This window comes from Neodiprion lecontei, chromosome 1, assembly GCF_021901455.1.
Source record: "Neodiprion lecontei isolate iyNeoLeco1 chromosome 1, iyNeoLeco1.1, whole genome shotgun sequence".
NCBI classification, from domain to species: domain Eukaryota; kingdom Metazoa; phylum Arthropoda; class Insecta; order Hymenoptera; family Diprionidae; genus Neodiprion; species Neodiprion lecontei.
The window spans coordinates 27,609,196-27,633,505 of NC_060260.1; the positions used below are offsets into that span (position 1 = coordinate 27,609,196).

Genomic DNA, 24,310 nt, shown 5'->3' on the forward strand with positions numbered 1-24,310 from the left:
AATCATCGCGGATTAGAGAGATTTTTGCAACGTCAAGTAAACGCCGGGAAGCAGGATTTCTTTTTGTCTTCCTTCTTATTGTTTGATTTACTGCACGTATAGGCGTACAGGAAATGAGTGCTACTTCGGAAAGGCGCTCTGCGTTATAGAGAGGCCACGGACATACTTGTGAAATAAAATAGTCATAGTCGACATCACGACTTGAACTTCGGGGCAATCTGCAACGTCACGTTGCGGGTATGATGCTTCACGATCGAGGATGCTTACATGCACTATTTGTTTTCATCTTCTTTTTTTCTTATCAACCGGAAATACAAATGGAACGCAGTGATGACATCCGGGATCTAAGAACCTGGAAGTCCCCGCACTGTCATTATTATTACTACTATTATTTTCAAACGTTTTTCGCTGAAACAATCATTCGACACCAGCCTTGTCGCGAGTGAAAAAATAATCCTGATTCAAGGATCGAACGATCAAAAAACTCTCAATTCATTCTGTACTCTTCAATTAACGAGTCCCAGGCGTTACACATCATGGGGCAAGCAAAAGAGCAAACGCTGTAAAATATTCTCCCCGCCGGAAGTGTTGCGGTGGCGTGCTAGAAAGAAACTCCTCTAATTCCGCGAATTCGAAATGCTAACACCTCGTTGGAGAAAATTGTCACGTCTCGGTAAACAGAATGTGGGAAAGTCCCGCAAATCATAGCTGTCGGTATACAATAAATCGATTCAATGGAAAAAATCAAGGGAAACCTTGTCGCGTCACTGCCGATGGCAATGATCGCTAAAACCTCGGAGGATATGTCAATCTTCGTATTTCAATATCTCTTAATATTATACATACAAAGTTCAGAACCTTGTTATCTTCAAAGATTCAAAGATCTGTTATAGGCAGACGAATTTTAGGGATGAACTGCGTTTCTACAACACAAGTCAGAATTACCAGCTTCGGACCTTCACTGGCTGTCCAAGGGAATTGGTTTCAAGCTTGAATTGCATTGCGAAGTCACATATGAGCCCGTGAAGGCTGGCTCAATCGAGTTTGAACCAAAAAAAGTACCGGAGACTTCCTGCCTACGCGTACAGGTAAACCCACTTACGAAATTATCAAGGACACTACGAGTGCGTAGGTACAACATCCTGGCGTCACCGGAAACCGATACGAGTGCCAAGATTTGAGCATTTTTGAATCTTCAATGCTTTTCGCGACAGGAACGCTGTAAAAACTTACCCATCAACGTACCTGTCATTAACGATGATAAAAGTCTGCGAGGCAGAAGGATAAAAAGGTCGTCGCAAGGAATGGTCAAAGACCTTGGTACGCAGGCATATTATAAATGAAATATACATAATTATCGTCTGATCAAATCAGTACAATTTGCAGCTAATGATATGCACAACTTCCTATACAACGTTCTGAGATACTTTAATTTCTTTATTTTTTCGTACCCTACGCTCGGAATGTGAGATAAACGACATTGCAGTGGTGTATGATCGAGCGACGGTAGGTGTAACCGAGTTCGAATTGGTAGATGGAGATAAACGAGCGAGTAATGACATATTCCGACGTCTCTGTTCGTTACGAGTAGCCTTGCCGTACCTACGCCAGTAAACTTGACTTATAACAGATATACATGTTGTCCGATTAAAATTCGTCCTAGCATTTAACGTGTATAATACCACCAAGCACGTAAAGTGACAACAAAAATACCTCTCTGCGTTATCAAATAAAGCTGTATTGGTCATCCGTTCCTGTATTTACCATCATGTTTATTATTCATATAAAATCTTACTCTGTTAATAATGGCCACTGCACATGCAAACCCAGCGATGAACAATGAATAATATTTGATAAAAGTGTAAAAACGGGCGCATTTAAATACTGGGTAAAGCAATTGATTCGCGAAAATTCAACACGGAATCAGGATTGTGCAAATCAATCGGCAAATGAGATTCCACCCGGTTTTGGAGACACCGCAATCAAATTAGTGTATTTCATCGAGCGATTCTGCTAAGTGATTAAGTAAAGAAAAATTATTTAAAAAATGAAAACACCGAAATAATGAAAAATAAACGCACGAAGGAAGAAACGCGTGTGCCGCAGGGCGTTAGGAATGTATGTAGGATTACTGGAACGCTCATTTACAAGTGACACGAATTCGCAATGGTGGTAACTTATCGAAATAAGCCTGACAATTGGTAAGACGTGATTGGGGATTTTGTGCACGTGGTAGGAATTCCCGAATCATTTCAAGTTCGATTATTAATTAAATTACTATAAAATACTTATAAATGCAGATTCGCCAATTCTGCGTGCCAATCGAATGACAGCCATGACTTTCACGACGATCCTGTATCCAGGAAATTGTAGCCTGTATTTAGGTGTTATTCGACTAACGAGAAAGTGTAAAATTTGCAAAAAAAAAAAAAAAACAGGTTGAACACTAAAGAGATTTCTACGAAATACATCAGTTACGCCATCCCCGACATTCTTCGTTCCCGTTACAACTTATTACTCGTTAATAAACAAAGTATTCCATGCGTAGCGTGGATTTATCTTACTTGTTACCAGACCACAACTCCCACGCTTATCCGGCAGCAAGCTTATAGATATTGTATAACTGTACATGTTCTTAATAGGTATACATATATAAACTGCACGTTTATTTATATCTGATCAAACAAACGGAACACGACTCAAGACACACGTATAGACAGAATCATTGCCGATCACGGATGCAATATTCTGCAAATTGCGGTACAAAATAAAACGAACATTAATCCGGTTCACATACCATTGGACCATGTATACCTATTTTTAAACACGTGTGTACAATACGTCTTTTCCCTTCAATTTTTCGGTCATTAGTGATCACTGTTTGTAAGGAACGGACAGCAGAGGCACGCGTGTATAAAATGCTTGTGGTATGTAAACTACATAGATAAATATTCGCATTCCCGCAGCCGGTAGCTATTATTGATTAGATTTACAAGCTGTAGGATCAAATGAGCTTATAAACAGTGAACTTGAGACCTTAGCGTAGTCCGAATATTCATTGACAATGAATGGCAAGTTTGTGAGAATAATACTTCGCAAAGGCTGACAGGTGGATTTTTTTTCAACAATTTTAAAAAAACCTCTACGAGGTTGAAGCTCGTGTGAACGTTAACGCAACGGCACGGCAGAGGATAATATCCCTGTTTTTTCATTGTTGAACAACTTTTAAGGAATTGAGTTCTGAAAATATAAGTATATTTTGCTTTATTACGGTTTATTGAATTTCGGACAATCGTAATTTGCTTAATAGTACAATAATTCTATCTTCAACCACGTGGTTTTTCAACTAATTTCATCGAAATTTCCTCTGTTCATGCAATAGATGTTTTTTTACTGAAAAATTCGAAAATCGAGCAATTGGTCTCGGATCAGCGATTAACTTGAAACTTCTGTTTCGTTTGAAACGTCAAACTTCGGATTCTTTCGCAAAAGTGTGCTTTTTCAAATACCGCGACAGCAATCGTTCATTGTTATTATAAGCAATCATATCTTTATACATACTTTACATATTTAAAAAATTTTACAACATTTATTCTAGATACGGCAGATGCGCGGGACGCGGAAGAAACTTGAATGAGTGCGTAAAATTGGTATCTGGCAAAACTACATCGACCCTTATAAACCGAAACATCACATGTTTCCGCACTATTAATATCATCACAAAGTTTCCAGGATTTCCTGGATCCGCATAGTCGACGCCCTAATTGATCGGGACCTCGATAAAGTGTCAGAAATTACAACGTCGGTTGTCTGTTCGAGTACTAATTAACAGGACCGTGCAGTACATATTCGAGGAAGTAGCAGTAGTTAGTAATCCAGGATACATATTAAACCGTCATATTATCTTGATCGTAATCTAAGAGTGTGATAAATAAGTATATCAGGTCTCCTTAGCCTTTGTCATGTCAGTTCGACGCGGCATAACAATCAGAGTTATGATTAATCGCTCAGGATAGCAATATAACACGAAATGACGTTCACGTAACAAACATCGGTTTAATACCCTAGCCCCATTATAATTGTTTCTTTGATTTTTCTCCTTTTTTTCTCGAATAGTCTTATTGCGGATCGCGAGAACCGGAACACCAAGGCAATGTCAAAATTCCAGTAATGATAGGATTGAATTGGAGTCGGTTGAATAGTCAAAACGCGACTCGATATGTCTTCTAACGTGAATTACATCGAAGAATGAAAGAAAATGGAAAAAATTAAGTGATCCAGAAATTCGTCAGTATATTCTTTACTCTCTTTATTTATTTATCTGTTTTTTTTCTGTTAGACAATACATTTATTTATAACGGGGAATAAATCGTCTGAAAAAAAACATTAAATTTAATTTACCTACAATACTTAACCAATTTATACATAACATTAACACTGGAACCGCGTGCAATATATAACATTATTATAATCAAAACGCAGATGTTTTTTATATAACATTTGTCGAATGCCCTGCCTACGCCAGTTTAATAGCGCCGTACCTTGATGCAAATACTGACGCCCTCAATCCAACGGATTCCTGGTTAGTTGTACTTAGTTAAGAAACACTGAATAGAATCAATAGCTCCCTCGTTTTCTTCCACGAAATGAATTAAACACGCCTCATAGATTTCACAGAGGTGCGACACAAATATTTCTCTGTAGAAATCACCTCGTCGTAAATAGTACTTTGTATTATACTGTGAGTCGAAGCCGTTTAGACTGGCTTTTCAAGCCAAATCTGGTCAATAAACGCTATTAGTATAATATTCAACTATACACTTTCGGCGAGTAAACGCCAACAATGGTTCACCCAAAAAACATGGTCGGTATTTACTGCAACGTCATAGGATTTCCAATGTATGTATATACCCGTTTATACGTCAACAATATTTAGATATATGCACGTGTATTGTGTATGATTCAGCGATCCAAATCACAGCAAGCGCAGCTCGTCCAGTCGAGTGAGTTATAATTAGATTTAAAATTATTAATGAATATAATTCAAACTAGTCAAATCATCGAGATACGTGGAAACATGCCTGCGTTCTAATTTGGTAACGATTGACGGACTGCAGACTCTTTGTTAATTTAAACTCGACTTTTTCAAGCGAATGAGATCTGATGTACTATAATAAAACGGTAAAGCAAGTTTTTGCCGAATCGTTAATCTGAAACCGGAGCGAAAAAAAAATTCCAGTTTGCCAACATTACGAATTCAAGTGGTATTGACCAGCTGCGCTTATGGCGTTTACGTAAAGAGCTTGTACATTTTTCAAAATCGTTACGCAGAAGCTGAACTCTTGAAAATCTGGTAAGACGAAGCATCCCTCAAACGGTACTAGTGATTGTTCTTATACCACAAATAAAAGACGCTGATTGGAAGCCATTGATAATATATACTTATCGATTAATTGAATATAATGCATATATTACTTCAATTGGTAGTACACAGAATACAATCATACATATACCCTAATTTACGATTAGAAAGATCAAATCAACAACAATTTGACACATCATTAAAGTCAATATAATAGGGTACCTATGTATGGATGTGTGCCTAGTGTATGTATGTATATATATATATATTTTTTTCTTTTTCAAGTATACTAATTATAGCTTCAATCATAAAGGCAAACGACAATAAATAATTAATCCAAAAAACAAAGTATTATATTACATAAAACGTCAATATTTCTTTCTCTCTCTTTCTCACTCTGCATTTTGATTAATTTACAGACCAATTTATTTGCTATATGCTTTCGTACTCGATATATTTTCTTTCTACTCTTCAATTCATTTATACTTAATTATTCTTTGTGACAGAGGATTTTCTTATCAATTGATTCAATTATGCTACACACGCAAGTATTGCTACGTGAGACGCGCAAGAGTGAAATCCCTACACGTTTTATTATTTCATTATGACTAAATGTGTGTACCGTACTCGCAAAAAAAAAAAAAAAAAAATGTATTCACGTCAGAAAATAACTGTTTGATGCCGTAATATGAATCAGGGATAATAAAGTAGTTGAATGCTTTACATATGATGTAGTATTTTTTTTTTTTTTTCAGCAATGCACGACATGGTGAGAGAACACCGCACCTCGTGGGTTTGTAGACAAATATATGATAATTGCGAAAAGTGTGAAATAAAAACAGCGTTATTTCGAAATATCTTCATTTTTTCAACAGTAATAAATCGTATTATAAAAGAAATATTTGAAGCTATACAGGCATCAACTTGGCAAGTCGGCAGAATATAAGTGCGTGTGAACATACATGGATGTAAGATCTAAATCTTCAATCAATAGATGTTATGGAAAGAATTGTTAGAAACATTTTGAGTGGCTTGAAAATTGTAAGAGATTTATGATCATTTGCTTACGTAAAATACTATAAGAATGATGAAAGACACATAAAGACTCAAGTCAGGTGTAATAACGATAACTAGATATATGAAACTATCGCTATAATATGAATTTTGTTTAAATTAAAAAAAAGGCTTATTTTGAATTCTAGTAAATTGGAAATGATTAACAACATAATGACTTAGATTCCTTACGAGGTACGTTAGTGTGATACATAAAATACTAACCAATATAATGATCATTTAATGTTGTCAATTTCTCTGAAATGGGCACAAAACAATTAAATTATCCAGGAAGGAACAACTCGTGGATTGCCTTTTGTATTCCAAAAATTGATGGATAAAGCGCCCTTTCAGCGTCAAGTTGACTTAACGAGGATGGAATTTATTTGATTGTTTCGTGCCTTTTATTTTAACAACGAATTGATGAATTCTTGCAAAATGGATCTTTTCGTAGTTACCTAGCAAATGGAATGCGCGATCTATACATGACTGTAATTGTCCAATGATTTATCTTTATATTTAAACCAGGACGTTGAAGTAATTTCACGTACTTAATAAAAAAAATAGTAAAACGTCGATAATTGTGAAAAAAATTCAATGTTCACTCAGTGATGTGAAGATAATAAGTTATTGTTAATAAGTAAGTTATATTCTGTACGATTCATACTCTACAGGGACATCACGCACATACTTTCAGAATGAAACTTAATCAAAATAAATAACGAGCATATAAATTTCCTAATCCAATGATCTGCTTTGCTATGAGAGTAAAAGCATAATATGTGGCACATTCGACATTTACCATTGGTAACATCTTTTTTTCATAAATTTGGTAATAATGGATAGCGTGAAGCTATCTGCCTTCCTTTTTACCAAGGAATATTGTCCTTTACGAACGTTTCAGTCGCTGTATTTGTCAATTTTGTGAACAGAAATAGACCAGGGTATTTTGTAGTGATGTTAAGTAAATCTCAGAAAAATATGTCTCAATTTATTCGGATTCCCATAGCAATGCATTGCAATTGGCGCCCAATCAATAACCCACACGCTACCTGACGTAGGTGGTAATGTTTAGGGCGTATTTAGAATACCTCTGTGCTCCAGCGCGTCTCGCAAAGTGTAAAAAAGCTGCAGTTGCTGCTCCGGCTTCAAGTTGTACACCTGCGACAAAATACCGTCGCTCTGTACGTGGAGTACAGAAATTTGTATTAAGGGCTGGCTTGAAGATTAATTGGTTAGAAGCGTAAAACATGCAAAAATAATAACATGCGTACAACAAGACTCAGAATCGACTCAATACATTCATACCCTATGCAAAGATGCTGATAATATTGTATTATATTCGATTGTATCAATGCAATTAGATTTTTAGCCATGATTTTGTAACCACCCGAAACAAAAAAATCGTTTAGGCAAAAATTCGACATAAGTTCAAATTCAAAATCCAAAGAGTCTTCTTGTAAATATAAATTAAAGAATGCGTAAACCATGGAGGAGACATTAAATCAAAGAAATTGAAGAAGGATAATCAGTGAAAATAGTAATTGGTGCAAACAGAAAAAATATTACTGATATTAAGTTAAACAATTAGGATGTGCTTACGGTGCACAAGCCAGCCCTTTGTATGATTGTGAAATTAGTAAGAAAAGTAAAATCGTTAGTAAAATATAACATACAAAAATAAACACCACTTTTCAAATTTAGCGTTGTTACGAAATTGTAAGTGTCCAAATGAAACCAGTTTTACAGATCGTGAAGACCGAAAATGATATTTTTTTTCGGCGTCTTTCAGACTCCTATCTTTATGCGTTTTACAAATAAACATTCACGTTTTAGGAGAAATTTTTTCATAATTTGGACAATTGAATTACGATATCGAATTATAACAAACTTCCAGTTCCAAAATTTATTACATGCATATAGGTTCCCATCCAGAATCTCTTTTTCCAAAATTTCCCTCGACAAAATCCCCTGTGGAAAAATCCCCTTCGCCAAAATCTTCCCTTGACAAAATCCCCCGGACAAAATTTCCCCTCCAGAAAATTCCCGTTCCCAAATATTATTATACGTCTATTAATGTTCATGCAATTAGATAACTATTTATTTGGGAAAATTTTATTCGGGGGAATTTTGTCCAGGGGCGATTTTTTCAGGGGTGATTGTGTCCAACGGGGAATTTGTCCGGCGTAATTTTATCCTGGGGATTCTATCGAGATTTTATCCACGGAAATTTCGTCGCAAGGGGATTCTGGATGGTCACCGCCACATATGACGTTAAAACATTATTGTTCACAATGTGCAAAAAATATTCGAATTCTAAATAAGATTTGGAAATGAAAAAAAAATTATCTCAGGAACTGCTTTCACGACTCATGCAAAAAAAAAAATGTGTATAATTATCCACGAATAATAACATGAGTAAAATTGGACACAAATTGACCAATACGGTGTTTTGTGGCGTAGTTAAAGTGTTAGGTATGTATTGTGAAATGGATAAAATTTATACTCTCTTTCACCAGTTGCATGGGTGTACAAAACTAGGTATTTCATTATTTATTCATATTATCATCCGATACCAAAAAATTGTTCAAAAGAATCCCAACTCTAATGAGTTAAGCTAGCTACTTGTTCATTAAAGCTGACTAGAGTTCAGCCATGAAATAAAAATAAAAAGTAATAAACATAAATTATTCAAATATTCAACTGAATAGTTTACAAGGGAAGTAGAAAGCATCAGGCTTACCTGCTGTAGAAGCTTCTGGGGCGAGGCGGTGTGGATGAACGATGAGATGTAAACATTGACAAACGTTGCCATTAAATACTGACAGTCAAATCTATCCATTATTCCTCCGTGACCAGGAATCACGTCACCAAAATCCTACGATAATGAAAAATGAATCATTTTTCAACAGCCAAAAGTTAATTGACTATGGGACTAACAATACTGGTAATTCTATTATTCATTCACCTTGATTTTAAAAGCTCGTTTGAAACCACTAGCAAAGAATCCTCCAAACGGCCCGATCACTGAACTGAATACAGACATTGACAGTGAATGCAGCAAAAAAGGATACATTGTTATTGTACCCTTCCAACCGAGCTGTCAACAGATTAAAAACAGTGAATTAGTAATTATTCAAGTGTATTTCTGTATCTTCAAATTAGTTTTACTTCATAAGTTGATTAACATTTCTATGTAAAATAAAAGTGCTAGTAGTAACAGGTGTGTAACTATTGAAAACTTTACAATTTTGTACATTTCCTGGTATCTTTAGCATCGTGACAACAGGGGAAATCTGGTTATGAATAAATATGACCAGATTCCGACTTACCCAATTGGATAAATTTTGTAAGGTTTCAGTAGGCAGAGTATATTCTTGCGGTCTGAAAAGATAGGATGGTTCACAGTCCATAGTCATTCGACCCAAGGCTTCGCTGTACTCAATTGGGCACACAAAGTAGCGGTACTGGCATATGACATACGACATCTGATAAAATGAATGAAATAAAAATATATTAGAATAATTCTGCAGGAAAATAGGTCATTGAAAACGAAATATTCACTCTGGGACAATATGAATCTTGAATCGGAGAACTGAAAATTAGCGTTTCTAGAACTGATTAGTAAATTAATACAAAGAACTTTGTTGAAAGTTTTACTGACCAATAATCCAAGTATGACCGTTGAAATACCACCACCTACAAAGCCTTCCCAAGTTTTCTTTGGGGACAATTTTATCAATGGAGTTCTACCAAAGAAAAATCCAAAGACGTATGCCATTATATCGTTTATGACAATCATGCTCACAGGTACAATGAACCTGAAATAGGTAAATAAATATATTTGTTCAGTATGTATCCAATATTAACATTCGGACCTATTATAAGCATACTTTAAATCTTAGTACTAACAGACGATGATGTTTCCTCAAACTTACCATATTAATCCTTCAAATATGTTCTGTATAATTAAATAGCTTTGCGTCACTACGATCAATAGCGCAACGTGTGTCCATGCGAAGAGAGAAAATTGCTTCATGTAGTATTTTTTGACAAGAGATAGTACGAACCAAACAAAACCCATAATATACAGGCAGAACGAGATGAATCGATGATACGTTACTAAAACGCGTAGGTAGTCCTATGGAAAAATTTTTAAACTGTTAGTAATACTGCCTCAAATTACAACTGACACAAATCATTCGATGTAAGAACTAAAGTAGTATTTCGTGGTTTTAATATATGCATTACCAATGACATTGTTAAATGTGACTACAGTGTTCCAATTGATACCGTGTATTTGAATAGTGAGCCAATTACTACACTAGGTTTTATTTCAGCAGAAACTAGATAGCTTCCATGCCAAAATATTTTCGCTATGAAGTTATAGGTGGTCATTCATATAAGCCGCAATTTGGCAATTTTCCAGTAGATTTTGAGGGCTGGGAAAAAGTTTTGACTAACGTGACCCATTTAAAACTATCACTTTTGATATTCAAAGCCTTGATGGAAAATGAAGCCATATAAACACAGCAAAGCTTTGCTTTCAAGAAAAGCTTATTGATTTTATGCCATGCCCACAGCTGTGTTCATCAAGTGTGATTATTTCTGTCGTCACCTAATGTAAGGTAGCGCATAAAAACTCCCTTAAAACCCAAAGGATTCAATTAGGATTAAATGGAACACCCTCAGAGTAATCCACAAACTACTCAGGTATTAAACGACTAGGGTCCATGGAATTCATAACAAACAAAAATTCCTCAACTTAAATGAATACTTTGTTTAAAATAAATAAAATACTAGTTTTACAAAATAGTTGAAAGAGTACTCAGCTGTTTTTATAACTCACCGTCCGATTTATTACCACTGCAAAATAATCCATCAGGTTCTCTCCATAGAAGAAATAATTGGAAGTAATCAAGAAATACCACGAAAGAGATCTGAACCAAGGTAAACCATGAATTCGATACACGGTATATCCAATGTTAATGATCTCTTCAAAGCATTTCACTTGTACAACTAAAGTCTGTTAATAAACCAAAACAGCAGTGTTATTTCAGAACGTATGTTAACCCGAAAGCTTAATATGCTCAGTTGCATTTTTCAAAACATTGTAAATTATCATTATTGTTGTTATTATTATTAAATTCTCTGCAAAATATTAAATCATCCATCATCCTCGATTGTCAAATACTTTTTTCAAGTAATATCACAGTCTTTCACAGGGATGTATGTAACACGCGTTCGGTAAAACTTATGCATCGTAAATTTCACAATAAGCGTGTTGTTTACAGATTACCAGTGTTAATTACATTGTATATATTGTACTTTAATCTTGAATTTGCACATTATAAAAAAAAAAATGGAAACAAAAATATGTATCGTGGAATAAAAGATAAGTGTAAAATAGAGCTAATGAGTAACAAGGCGATTGAGGAATGGAGTGATCTTTTTGCTACAAAAATTGATTATGAGTTACTGTTCAGACACCTATCTTTGAACAGAGATAAAAACAAGTTGTGCAGTATTGAAAACATAAATGTTCTGAAAATTATCCTACATATACTTTATATTTGTTACTTTATATTAACGTCTGGAATGGTTAACTCACTAAAGTAACGACTGAATTATAAAATTGGTACAAACTCCAAGAAATGACTTGCCGCCAACGGAGGATTGATAAAATATTGCAGCAAATTATTGAATGACACAAACATTTTTATTCAAAAAACCATTAGAATTATTGCAACCACTAATCAACTCTATGGTTTTTTTAAATTTAATAATTATAAGAGTGTGCATAATACGTACCGTGACCATCAGTGCTAATGGCCCTCCATAGATAATAATACCAAATCCTGTCACCATTAAACATGTAAAAATGCCCCGAATTATCCAGTTTCTCCAGCTGCATCGAAACGATATATACTATAATATGTCATGAACATTTGGCATACAGTGAATCAAACGAAAATGACACACCCAAAAGTGAATAATATTGGTCAAAAAATTTTTGACTGTGGGGCTTTTAGTGCCTGTTACCAGAAAGAGGAAACTCTTTGTCCTACTAAAAGTAATGACAGTTTAAAATGAATCACCTCTAACAGAATTCAACACAGTCGAATTTTCAATAGATAGTACATAAGCTATAAAAGTTACACCGAAATACTTTGAAGTATTCGAACAGCGTGAAAGTACAATCAAGAAAAGAAGAAGCTGTGGATTTCAATTACTTTCTATACGTATTTGGGCAGATTTGAATATGTCAAAACAATATTTCATTGTCTTCTTCAGTGACATAAATTTGAAGACAAACAATCTCCGCCACTTTCTTTGCCTCGTCATAAATGATCATCAGCTTGGACCAATGACAAGGTACGAATTGGCGCGAAAGCTTTGGCAACAAAGCAATAGGTATGCATATCTTGATTATGCAAATACATTTGATATATTTATGATATTGACAGAATCCGGTTTAACATTCAAGATGTTGTACGACAACTACACATGAGGAAAAGTGTATATGGTTGAAAGTGGCACGAAGGTAGTTCGAAATCATTTCTTCAATGGATCTGATTATCACTCCTCAAACTTACCGATCCGACATGCCAGAGAGAGCGGAAGCGAGCGCATCTGGTGTATGATTAGTCCCTTGAGGCAGAGTCTTGGACACTTCATCAACTTCGATCTTATTGTCCTCTTCCGACTCCGCATCTTCCCTCTGCAACATGATTTCGTGCAGACTGTTATTTATTTTCTTTCAATTATTAGAATTGTTTCTACATATTTCATGGCATGCAAAATGACAGAAGTTAATCCAAGCAATGTTTAAAACCGATAATTTAATTGTTTCGACACTGAGAAACAACTGAATTAAAGCACTCTGTTCTATTTAATCGCCATAAAATGACCGATGCTGAGTAACGAATGAGACATATGCATAATGCATGAATTGTTTTTGTGCATAGGTATATCATGAAATTCCACAATCTGTGTAGTATAAATTGAATCTGTTTTATTTATGTCAAGAAGTATCATTGGAGCAACACTGTGATGTACATACGTACACGTAAACATAAACATTACGTGCTATATCTATCTCACGAAAAATAACAAAAGATACACCATGACGCGTTGTATTATACGTAAGAACTTGTACGCGCTAATGAATCGTCAAGTGCGAAGTCATGCGCGGGAATTAATAATAAAGTGTTGTATTAATCGAGAAGTGAAATTTATTACCTCGTTGAGTCTAACAACTGATATCGGTTCGTATCGTTTCATCTTATTATTTCAATGCGATTACTTTGTCGTTAAACTTAATACATTTATTTCGAACATACAATCGAAACTCGAGTGCGCTGCCTGCTCTCTGACATTTCTTCAACACAAAACACGACAGATGACTGAATAGACAAAATTTCAAATAAATTGGATACCTTTCGTCAAAAGTAGTACGTGTGTGAAAATCGCACCTGGAGATATTTACGGGCTTGAAAATTATTTCATCGGCTGCATGAATAGCCAATAATTATTCAGTTACAAGAGATTCGATTAAACATGCTTACGTGATCGTCGTTGACGTCTCCCGCTGCCACATCTCCAATCGCCCGTTTTCGTACCTCGGACATTTTATTCATAAAAATATTTCACGATTTGGTAAAACTATATATCTTGATCAAGCACCGGTGATCACTGACTTGTACACGTTAATTGCATACCTTTACATTGTTTGAATAATTACGAAAACAACTCGAGCGGACGTGATACATCAAATCGCGCTTACCGACTTCACGGCTTGCACATTGCAGGTTAACATCGGATTCGGGGATCTTCGGGACGCAGTCGGGCAATCTCGGGTATTCAATATCGATTTGAACCAGCTACCCGAAGTCCCACTTATAACTAATACGTTGTACACATAATCAGCAGCTACAAATGCTTGTAAAAAAAAAAACCACTAAGCCCAAATTACTCAATACGCGCCCACAACTCGTTATACCAATTACCCAAGGGATAATTGTATGACCGAATAATTGTATCACTCGGCTATTATTTTCTAATTTGTTCGAAAGAGCTCAACCTTATTGGAATGCTTCGATTTTTATTAAACATCCACGGGTTTATTCATTTATCGCCGAAATATGCCTCAACGGTAATGGTTAACGGCTGGTTACCATTATCATCAGCGATTAACATGTGCTAGTTTCAAATTCATTCTGGCGTTGGGCAATATCAAATCGGTACACAAAACTCGGATTCCAATTTACCAAATTTATAAGACTCAACTCACAAGTCATCAACTTATGGCACAGTCTTCATTATTGACGTTTAAATATGTAGAGCGAAAAATGCAGCTATAAAATGTAATTCTAATATGAAATAAGTGGCTTTCAATGACATTTTTGCAGCAAAATTCATCATTGAAAACTACCACTATTCCATATTAGAAATAGGCAAACAGAAGAATTTTTGCCGTAATGGGTCTGTATCGAGGTGAAATTGATTTGGGATCAACGAGGCATAAAAACACCGAAAAAATACGTGATGCAATAATTGAAATGTCTTAAAGTTTATTTATTAACATCACAGATACAATAATTATGTACATATTTGTTCGAGACCTCCGCTTCGAACTTTGGAGCACCTCGCTGTCAATCTAAGTACTGAAGTACCAAATTCCGACTAAGAATACAGTATAAAGTATGTATACTAACAAGGAGAGTATCAGACCTCTGAATCATGAATTGTATTCAAACTTCTACGGTTGATTCTTTGGCCTAAAATATAAAACCTGTATAAGTAGTTTCATCACATAGGACTCTTCACACCAGGTCAAACTAATTAAATTAGCAGTTTGGTGAGCGAAATGCCATTATAAGTGACAAGATACTATAGATACAAGTGTAAACGGATATATTATTATTTCAGAGCTATAGTGAAGTATAAATTGCGAATTTTCGACAATTTTATTTATTGTGAATTGAGTGAAAGAGGGCCCAAATAGCTGGAACTACGCATGAGTAACTCGATAATTTGAGCCAAGGATACATCCCTCAGTCTCAGCAGAATCTGTGATTCAGAGGTCTGATATTCTCCTTGCAAGTAGTAAGGTTAACGATGGTTTTTAGGATTGCAATAATTAATATAACGATATGGTAGGTGCACTGACAAAAATCACAAGTACATACGCATATGCATACACGTATAACTTGTAAGAACGTTAATAAGACGTAACAATTTTCTCAGAAAATTGCCATTAGTTTGCACCCTACGTATCCATTGTGCATTTAGAATAGATTAAACAGTATTAAATGGTAACTTTGTTCATGATATTTTTATATTATATAAAAAAAAGTAACAACAAATCGCCGTATAGTATTTTCAACAGTAATAATAATAATAATCATAATAATAAATACATAGCTAATTTTGTCATTTTATACTATCAAAACTACCAAATTAATAAACACAGCCCTTTGATCTGTTCAAATCTAGTTTCGGATAGAATATTCGTTCTTTTCACTATATTCTTGGGGTCACAATTAGGTACCGATTAAATATATATTCATAAATTGTCACTTATTTAGCAATTATCACTTTTGTTATACAAATTGTCTTCCGATGTAGATAGCTTGTCAAATACGTAAAGTTTAAGTTGAGCTTCATGCTTTTGGGGGGGTGGTGTGGATTCTGATTTCATTGTTTGTGATGCACCAGCCGGGTCGGTGCGCGGTAACAAAGTGTGACTCTGCTCAGACATAGAGACTGTTGGATCTTTTAAGGGCATCGTCACATCTCTGAGCGAATCTGCAGGAGACGGTGGAAGCACGACTTTTTCTGGGGCATTCTGTATGAAAATCACTCTGTAACAAATGAGAAATTAAATGATAAACGATTTTTTTAATTTTCTTTTCATTCCTACAAGTCCACAAAATGATAATCGATTCATGCTTCTAGAATGTAACATGATTAATTGTACACAATTAAATACACAGTCTCGGGGCGAAATAAAAAACCATATTTACCTCTAGCACATTTAAGCTACTAATAGTAAGCTGAGTAGTAATAATTAAAATATGATGAAAATTTATACATTTGTTAAAATGTACATCTTTTGAATAAGGAAAATTATTTGTTCAACTGAATGTGAAGAAAATACTAAGTATAACTCAAACGTGTATAAAAAAAAATAACAGTCGTCATAATTAACCATAACCGAGATAACCGATCAGATAACGATACCCTGAAATAGCAAACCACAAGACTTTACTTTCCACAGCAGTAATAACAAGAATGTTTTTAGTTGACCTCCTTTAAAGTAAAATACTTTCAACTAACATTAATTTTCTAAAAGGCAGAGTACACGAAAAAGCTTGTTTCGTATCAAATATTATACCTGTTGAATGCCCGCCATCTTTTGCAGAGCATAATGTATGCTTTACATTGAATATACATGAACACCAGGCCTCCGGTAAAGCCAATCACAACAACGATCATTTTTGTCCAGAATGGCCAATTCATGGACCCTCTCCGTGCCTCCTCAATAGAACGTTCTACAAGTACGTACAGCGACCATGCAATGCATAATGCTGCGACTGCGTTAAAAGCTACAGCGCACCATAATTTTCGCACCTCCAGTGCAGACATTTCAAGTTTTTCCCACTATAAATAGAAAATTGGAATTAGAGATTTAATAGTTGCTGAAATATACGCTCGGTAAAAATCATTCGTACTAGAATACTTCTTTCAAAGTATTAACTGGTATAAAGTAAGAACAAGTGATATTTCAATAGTTATAAGTACATGGAGATGGGGTAGATTTTATTAGAAACTTGAAATTTGTATACAAGTTCTTACATGCAACTCTATTTGAATAAAGTCTTCACCCATTATACATTTGTTTTTCATGAAAAAAAGTTCATTGCATAGTCTGATTTATGAGAGAATAAAATATTCGATAAGAGTGATGACCTCAGAGAAAGAATATCGTTCTTGTCATTATGTTACCGATATTTCAGAACTGAAATAGATTATTTGGTGTGGCGTAATGTTTACTTGTGAAGAAACTGGCCGATAGTGATCAAAGACGAAAACTTTCAACGTTACTAATCAAAGATAATGAATCACTTAATTAATGAAGATATGTTCTTTTTAGTATCTGGTGACTAATGATGTTAACATCTTTACAGATAAAAATCATATGTTTTATTCAAATTTAAGCACTTGGGGCTAAGAGCTCAAAGTGTAATTAATTACTCTCGATAATCGTAATTGTTCGACATAAATATAAAATGCGAGGAGTTTTTTGAAAGTATATGTACACATAATTTACCTCTGAAAATGGTTTCGTTTTGGCATGCATGATAAAAGTGAATTTACATAATTCACAGGCGCGTGTGTCGGAAGCCTTTATCCATTGTTGAAGACAAGCTTGGTGAACGTAACGTAGACTTCCACTACAATAACATGGTGCCAGCAGAGGAGCGCCGATCTCACCTTCACAGTGGCATATTCTAGCAAAAAGAAATGAAAATTAAATGCTGCCTTTTTTGAAACCTATCGAATGTATGAGTGTAAAACTTCAATTCCCGAATTTTTATACACAAATTTTTGCATTGTCTATTATAGTTTTGTAAGCAACGTTCTGTAATATACAACTGCCGATATTGTGATATTTTTTTCAGCATTTATAGATGTTCCGAAATTGTTTCAAGTGCTTAGAAATACAAAAATGTATGATTCAGAGCAGTTTCTAGATTGATTACCACTTAAATTCAAATGCAAACTGAGTGGAGCCCAGAAGGTGTTATTATGACAAAATTCGAATTAAATCCTTTCATTGTATCATATTTTAATGAAAGCGATCTTTCTCTGGAATATTTTTACTTGGAAGCGGATTAAATTACATCAACTGGACTATCTCATTTTAATTGCAAGTTCCCCTACAGTTGAACAAACATGTTTACTGCTTTTAAATGACGTTTCAGTTATGTGTGGTATAGCATGCATGTTAACGGATAATAATTTCTTTAGTGTAGCGCAGCATGCAATGTGCATCTGTTTCAGAATTATTATTACTATTTGTCGGTCATCGTAATTACAAAACAAAGAATCGTACATTGAACTATGATAATTGTTTATTTATAACCTGACAAGCTGACGTCAACCTATAAGTCAATGAGAAGAAGAGAATGAGCGATTAAAAGTTTTCATGCCCTACGCACAATTGCACAATCCATCCAAACACTACTGTTTGCTAAATAAGACTTGATAGATATAAATAGCTTAGCATGTTGAGGATTCAAGAAGCAGCTGTTTAAATCAAAATGAGAATGCCCCCTTCGTACTCGGGCAATACTCCGAAAATATTAATTGAATATTTTGGCAAATATTTGACATGAGTCTGTTACGAATAACAATTCGACCTTCGGTCAAGAACACAAAGCTGTTCTGTGATAAAATGCATTTATTTCACCACTTCATTATGCGCATTGACAAATTTAGTTAATTTTCAATTGGATTAATTAGTATTCGTCTTTTCAACATGACAGTATCTCGAACATTTTGTTCAATTCTACCAATGTCATTTTTATACTTCTTGGCTGAGCAACAATGAGGATGAAATATGAATTACTGAACTTGTGGAAATTTTTATATTTACCTTATGGCTAATAGCATTGATATCTTTTTACTTTGTAGACGACTCATAAAAAATCTAAAATCTTGTATTCTCTATTAACCTAGACGCTGCTATAGCTAGCCTCTATATTTGGCTTTACTAGTGATGTCAGCATAAGGCAAAAAAATAGTACATATCGAAGCTGTTTGCATAACAGGTGGCTACATTGCTAATAACCTTTACCACACCATTATACGTTTTTTGGTCCATCAAATAAATAAATTTAAACATATCGATACAAACCATAGAAAAATGCTACATTTTTATTGCTGCGTAAGAAATTTAACACAGAGTACTTAAGATCACAGAGATAATGTACACAATATTATATAGATATTCGGATAATCAAATATTAATGTACTGGTATACATATCTTCTGACGGATTCTTTCATTTACTTGTCACATATTCCTCAATCGGAGTTTAATAATAAAGAAAATTTAGGAAGTTCTACAAATTGAAAGGCACACGTAACTTTCAAATCGTAGAAAAAACCTGTCGCAAACTATTCCTCTTATATTTCGTCAAAACAACTACAAATTATTCCTGAATCATTTTAACCAGTCATCTATGGATATGAAACTCATGTATCGTCCAGCTCAAATATAAATACAAAATACATCCAAATATTTTTTTAAAAGTTCATGTAACGAATGCTTACAACAGGTTTGTAATTTGTACAAATCTCAAGGTAGTTCATACCTATTGAAAACTTACCGGCAAATGTCATGACTGTTTGAAGACAAGGTACTCATCGAAGAATGCGAATGATCACGTATAACTGTGACGGCTGTTGCATACGCCGGTTCCTGAAGGACATTAACAATCGTCATTAGTCATGTTACATGCATGCTTATCATTAAGATAACATACATATAAAGGAAAAAAAACTAAAGTATATTTTCTACATAAAAGTGGAAAGATATTGTCGGTGATGCATGAAAAATATTTTATAACTGCACAAGATGTGCCAACGAAATTTCAAATTGATTAAACTTCACATGATTTTCACAATTTTCCACACAGTGTACGTTTTTACAATTTAAATCAAGCACATACCTATCAGTTTCTACAAATCAATGCCATTCATTTATTCAAGGTACAAATTTGATCACGGATACAGCTTCCTTTCAAACCATCACTAACCTGTTCTTAAATGTAATTCTACAGTAGATTCGTTTTTGCTTCGCTTATTGCGCTACATGGCAAGTAAGATGTGAACGATATACAACTAGTACAAAGACAAAAATTATTTGGAACTGCAGACTCGGATGTCACAACAACCTGTGGACTTGAGTAGTTATGAAGTCGTAATGAGTAACATAGCAACTAAAGCAATTTCTGCTTATAAATATTACAAACATTATTCAGCTCCTGAATGGTTCAGATATCTACCAGTGAGCTTTAAGCAGCATCTTGTAAGCATTCCCTTTATACTTTATACTTTGTACTCGAGAAACTTGCTTGGTGTTTGATCCTTGTTTTCAATTACCAGTTTTAATAGATCATAAAAATTCTGCATCTTAAATCGCTCAAATATACTCCGCTAAATAAATGCTTACTATGGGTACAGTATCAGAAAAATGAAAAGGGATTGAAAAGACAAAACCATGTTCACCTACGATAGACCATTAGTCCTCAATTTCACATAGCACAGTTATTTTGGTAGGACTTGGCCTGCAGCTGGCCAATGTGAATCACATTCTAATTTTATTCTGAGAACATCTAACACGTTTCCATACTATTATCAAAATGATGTATCCATAAGAAATACGAATACTTTCTACCTCTATTCTTAAAAATAATTTAAACTGCCATATATTCATAGCTTTTCTTAACCACTCAAGAAACTTGAATCGAATATCTGACAAAGCACAACCTGGTCTTTTAATAATGACAACATCCAATAAGATTGATTCTTTAATATTATGAATCAAAATCAATTTGCCAATTAGTTTTTTCACCCGCAATGTAAATCTGAAAATGGAATATTTTCATGTCGTCACATTTTTTGAAATAATTTAAACAGACTGACGCAGGCAACATCTGTTGAGTCAGAATTTAACCAGCACAGCCATAACACGAATTATAACAAGGAAATTCTGCATCCGGATTTGATTTCAGCCTAAAATAGTTTCTCCAATTTGCGACGCAATCAAAGTAAACCTCATCAAGGACGATGAAACCTAGCGATCTTTACTAGTGAGGATTCAGCTGAAACCTTTGCAAACAGACATTACTCAACTCTGGTTATTTATGCGGTGACATTCTTAATATCAACTTTTGTTTGCTAACGTTTCTAACGTTTCAAACATCTTCACCATCATATGTAAGGATGCTGACTGTCATTTGTCAGAAGGGGTTTACATTCTTTGAACTTGAAAGCAAACGAACCCCCTTCAATTGGTTCGCAGAGTGTGAATCAAAATCTAATTACAGTACATGCAGACATCCATCAATTAGCTATCCCGAGAATAGCCTACAGACGATTTTGTAACATTTTGTTTTGAATTATCTCCAAACACGTGACGTTATGGAAAATTTCCGCAAAGAAAATCATCGTATCGGAGGTCGAAGAACGCGCATTTCGGACGGTGTCACGCTTTCAGAAAATCTCCAAACTAAACGAGTTCATACCCTTGGTATCCATTCCGGAGGAGGCTCCCCGCTTCCCGGACTGACGTTGCTGGATGGATCTAGAGGAGGAAGTTGGGGTTGCCAATCAGGCGGATAAACATTGATTTGATGCACTGGCATTGCGCTCCGACCACAGACGAACATTCGTGTAACTTATTGTTGGTATTATAGCGATTTAAGTACAAGGTAATCATGCCGAACGTTTCGTCGTTCGTTTCGTCCCTGTTCGTAGCTTCATCATCACCGTCATCGTCGTCGTCGTATTTTAACTTAAATTGCGTGTGTTTTGAAAATGATAACCTTTCAACGGCGGACAGCTCGTCGTGAAATTGTTAATTATTGCAGTCTCCTGACCCGTTGATAGAATTGAACCTTCCTTTTTATCGATTTCAACAGCAACGTCTCTCCGTGAACCGTACGTTTCGGTGTTTTATAAGGCTTTTTTTTTCTACCGCTTTACCGCCTCTGCATTATATGACGCGGATTTATCATCCGACGTTCGACGTTTTGCTGTTGAAGCCGGATCTTCGGATGACACCGGGTTGTCAAATTTTTATACGTTCAATATGTGTAAATTATGTACAGACGTCAGAGAACTCCGTGAAGTGTGTATACAAGTTTGTAGTTTGAAGTTTGAAGCACAATTTTCGGCACAAAACTTGAAGCTCCCCTGCAAGTCGTCGGCAAAGAATTAAAACCCGGATACTTCGGTCGGTATCGCCGACTGTTTGACCGCGGAGTACAGTTATATTGCATTTATTACAAAACGCTGGATAATTAACGACACGAAGGTCTGAACATGGCACACTTATTCGTACACAATATTAAATTTTATAAAAAGCGTATTTACGTTCACAACGCGCGTTCGCGACCGAGATGAGGGCGAAAAAACATTGTATTCACTGGTTTATTGCGTTCTGTTTTTTGTATTTCTTCTGACCGGACGTTTTATTGGAAAAACGTGAAATATCACCAACGAGCAGTTGGCAACAATATGTATTTTTAAGCGTTTTGAACAAACCGAACAACACACGACGAAGCGTAAGCTAATAATAGATGTTTCTGATTTTGATTTTGTTGTATTTATTTTTTAACAATTTCCTCACAATAGATATTTACAGCTTCATTAAATTCACTTCGAAGACGTGCGTACGCGCATATGCATTACAGATTATGTATCGCATGCATGTATCACATGTACATACGTATGTACACATCACAGGCTCTAAACAGATTTGACACAACGAATAAGAGTCGATGACTGCACGGTTCCCCGGAGAGATATGACATTTACGGGTTTGAATATTCAGGGCTCGCATTTAAATGAAATGATTAATTATTTGTTCCAATGCCAAATTAGCGGCACTGGCGCTGTCAGCACGCATTATTTACAGAGGGTCTGCCGAAGCAACGATTAAACGATAATAAAAGCAAGCTCACTCGCTCCGCAAGTGCGAGCAATATCCTTCCTTAGCGACGATATTATTCTTTTGCACCGCTAGGGCGTGTGGGCGTGGTAAAATAATCGCCAATCAGCTGTTACGATATGGTTACGATGGCGCTAGAAGTCGCGATGCTAACGCGGCATTTATTCAAAGTCAACATTATCGGTGACATTCGGATTGAAGAGCGCTCCTACTACACGTTCCCTATATTGATTATTGACCATCAGCTGTTATTCCGTAGACGCTGATCGTTACGGTGACTGATAAATCACTCTCTACAATGATCGTACACTTTCTGTGATAGATATTTCATTCGTAAAAATCGTTATGAAAAATTACAAGACTCGTGCTTGATTTTAGATCGCGTACAGTCACGTTTTGATTACTATTAAACGAGTCTATTCTCATTTACACGTACGCTATGTAAATATATAATAATATACCTATAGTAATTCCACTGTTTCACGACCTGCGAGAAATGTTACTTTGACCTGTGCTTCTCACTATCTGTAAGGTCAAACGCTATTACTCGTGCTGCGATAGCTTTTCGCCGTTACGACCATTATTACAGATAGATACACTAAGCATCTGCAAAATTATGGACTACGGATTTTAAGTTAAGATTGATTCGCTCGATCGAATATTAGCAAATTCAGAAGGCGCGTATTATATTATCATCTTTTTATCGAGAGGAAGATATGTGACGATACGTGTAGGCATAATATACTTCATTACTTGAACTTTTAATGTAAGTACTTCATATTTATATTCTTAGGTACTCGAACATTCAGAGACCTTGTCGGCCGATTATAAGTTGGATTTGCATTGTTTTCAAATAATTACTCTAAAACCTTATTAAAAATATTTTGTTAGAAATATCTTCGGTGCCGAAATCACAAGCTTGAAACGTGAAGGAATTGGTTAGCAAAAATTTGAAATTATTGGAAATCGTCGTTAATTGAAACAGAAACTTTACTTCGAGTTGGAGATTTTGATAAAAAATTTCGCGTTTTATAAAATCAGGTGTAATATCGTATTATTTACATCCGAAATGAAGACGTACGTTACGTACTCCAAATATCATCGTGGTCCAAGCGAGATCTAATTTCGAAACGGTGAGTGGCAAAAACGA

At 35.1% G+C, this 24,310-nt stretch overlaps 2 protein-coding genes and 1 long non-coding RNA gene across 6 annotated transcripts; 1 reads left to right on the forward strand and 2 right to left on the reverse strand.

Annotated features, from left to right (window-relative positions):
• Nucleotides 1-6,024: 6,024 nt before the first annotated feature.
• LOC107221086 (phosphatidate cytidylyltransferase, photoreceptor-specific) lies at nt 6,025-14,236 on the reverse strand. 4 transcript variants are annotated; one of them, XM_015659961.2, is made up of 10 exons: nt 13,984-14,236; nt 13,012-13,136; nt 12,227-12,323; nt 11,265-11,441; nt 10,354-10,556; nt 10,080-10,236; nt 9,748-9,903; nt 9,384-9,515; nt 9,159-9,293; nt 6,025-7,597 (listed from the first exon to the last, which is right to left on the reverse strand). In XM_015659961.2, exons 1-10 carry the CDS (start codon nt 14,053-14,055, stop codon nt 7,487-7,489), a joined length of 1,365 nt encoding a protein of 454 aa, XP_015515447.1. In that variant the 5' UTR covers nt 14,056-14,236; the 3' UTR covers nt 6,025-7,486. The 4 variants fall into 4 exon arrangements, with proteins under 4 accessions (XP_015515447.1, XP_015515448.1, XP_046585935.1 ...); XM_015659962.2 differs by having other exon boundaries at nt 6,025-7,576; nt 13,984-14,235; XM_046729979.1 differs by lacking the exon at nt 13,984-14,236 and adding an exon at nt 13,658-13,760.
• Nucleotides 13,397-15,577, forward strand: LOC124292639. The gene is made up of 2 exons (XR_006902529.1): nt 13,397-13,683; nt 14,227-15,577. It is a non-coding gene; the product is annotated as an uncharacterized LOC124292639 (long non-coding RNA).
• Nucleotides 14,972-23,203, reverse strand: LOC107221087 (E3 ubiquitin-protein ligase MARCHF8). Its single transcript, XM_015659964.2, has 5 exons — nt 21,734-23,203; nt 19,814-19,905; nt 17,751-17,931; nt 16,815-17,080; nt 14,972-16,281 (listed from the first exon to the last, which is right to left on the reverse strand). Exons 1-5 carry the CDS (start codon nt 21,875-21,877, stop codon nt 16,002-16,004), a joined length of 963 nt encoding a protein of 320 aa, XP_015515450.1. The 5' UTR covers nt 21,878-23,203; the 3' UTR covers nt 14,972-16,001.
• Between the last annotated feature and the right edge of the window lie 1,107 nt (nt 23,204-24,310).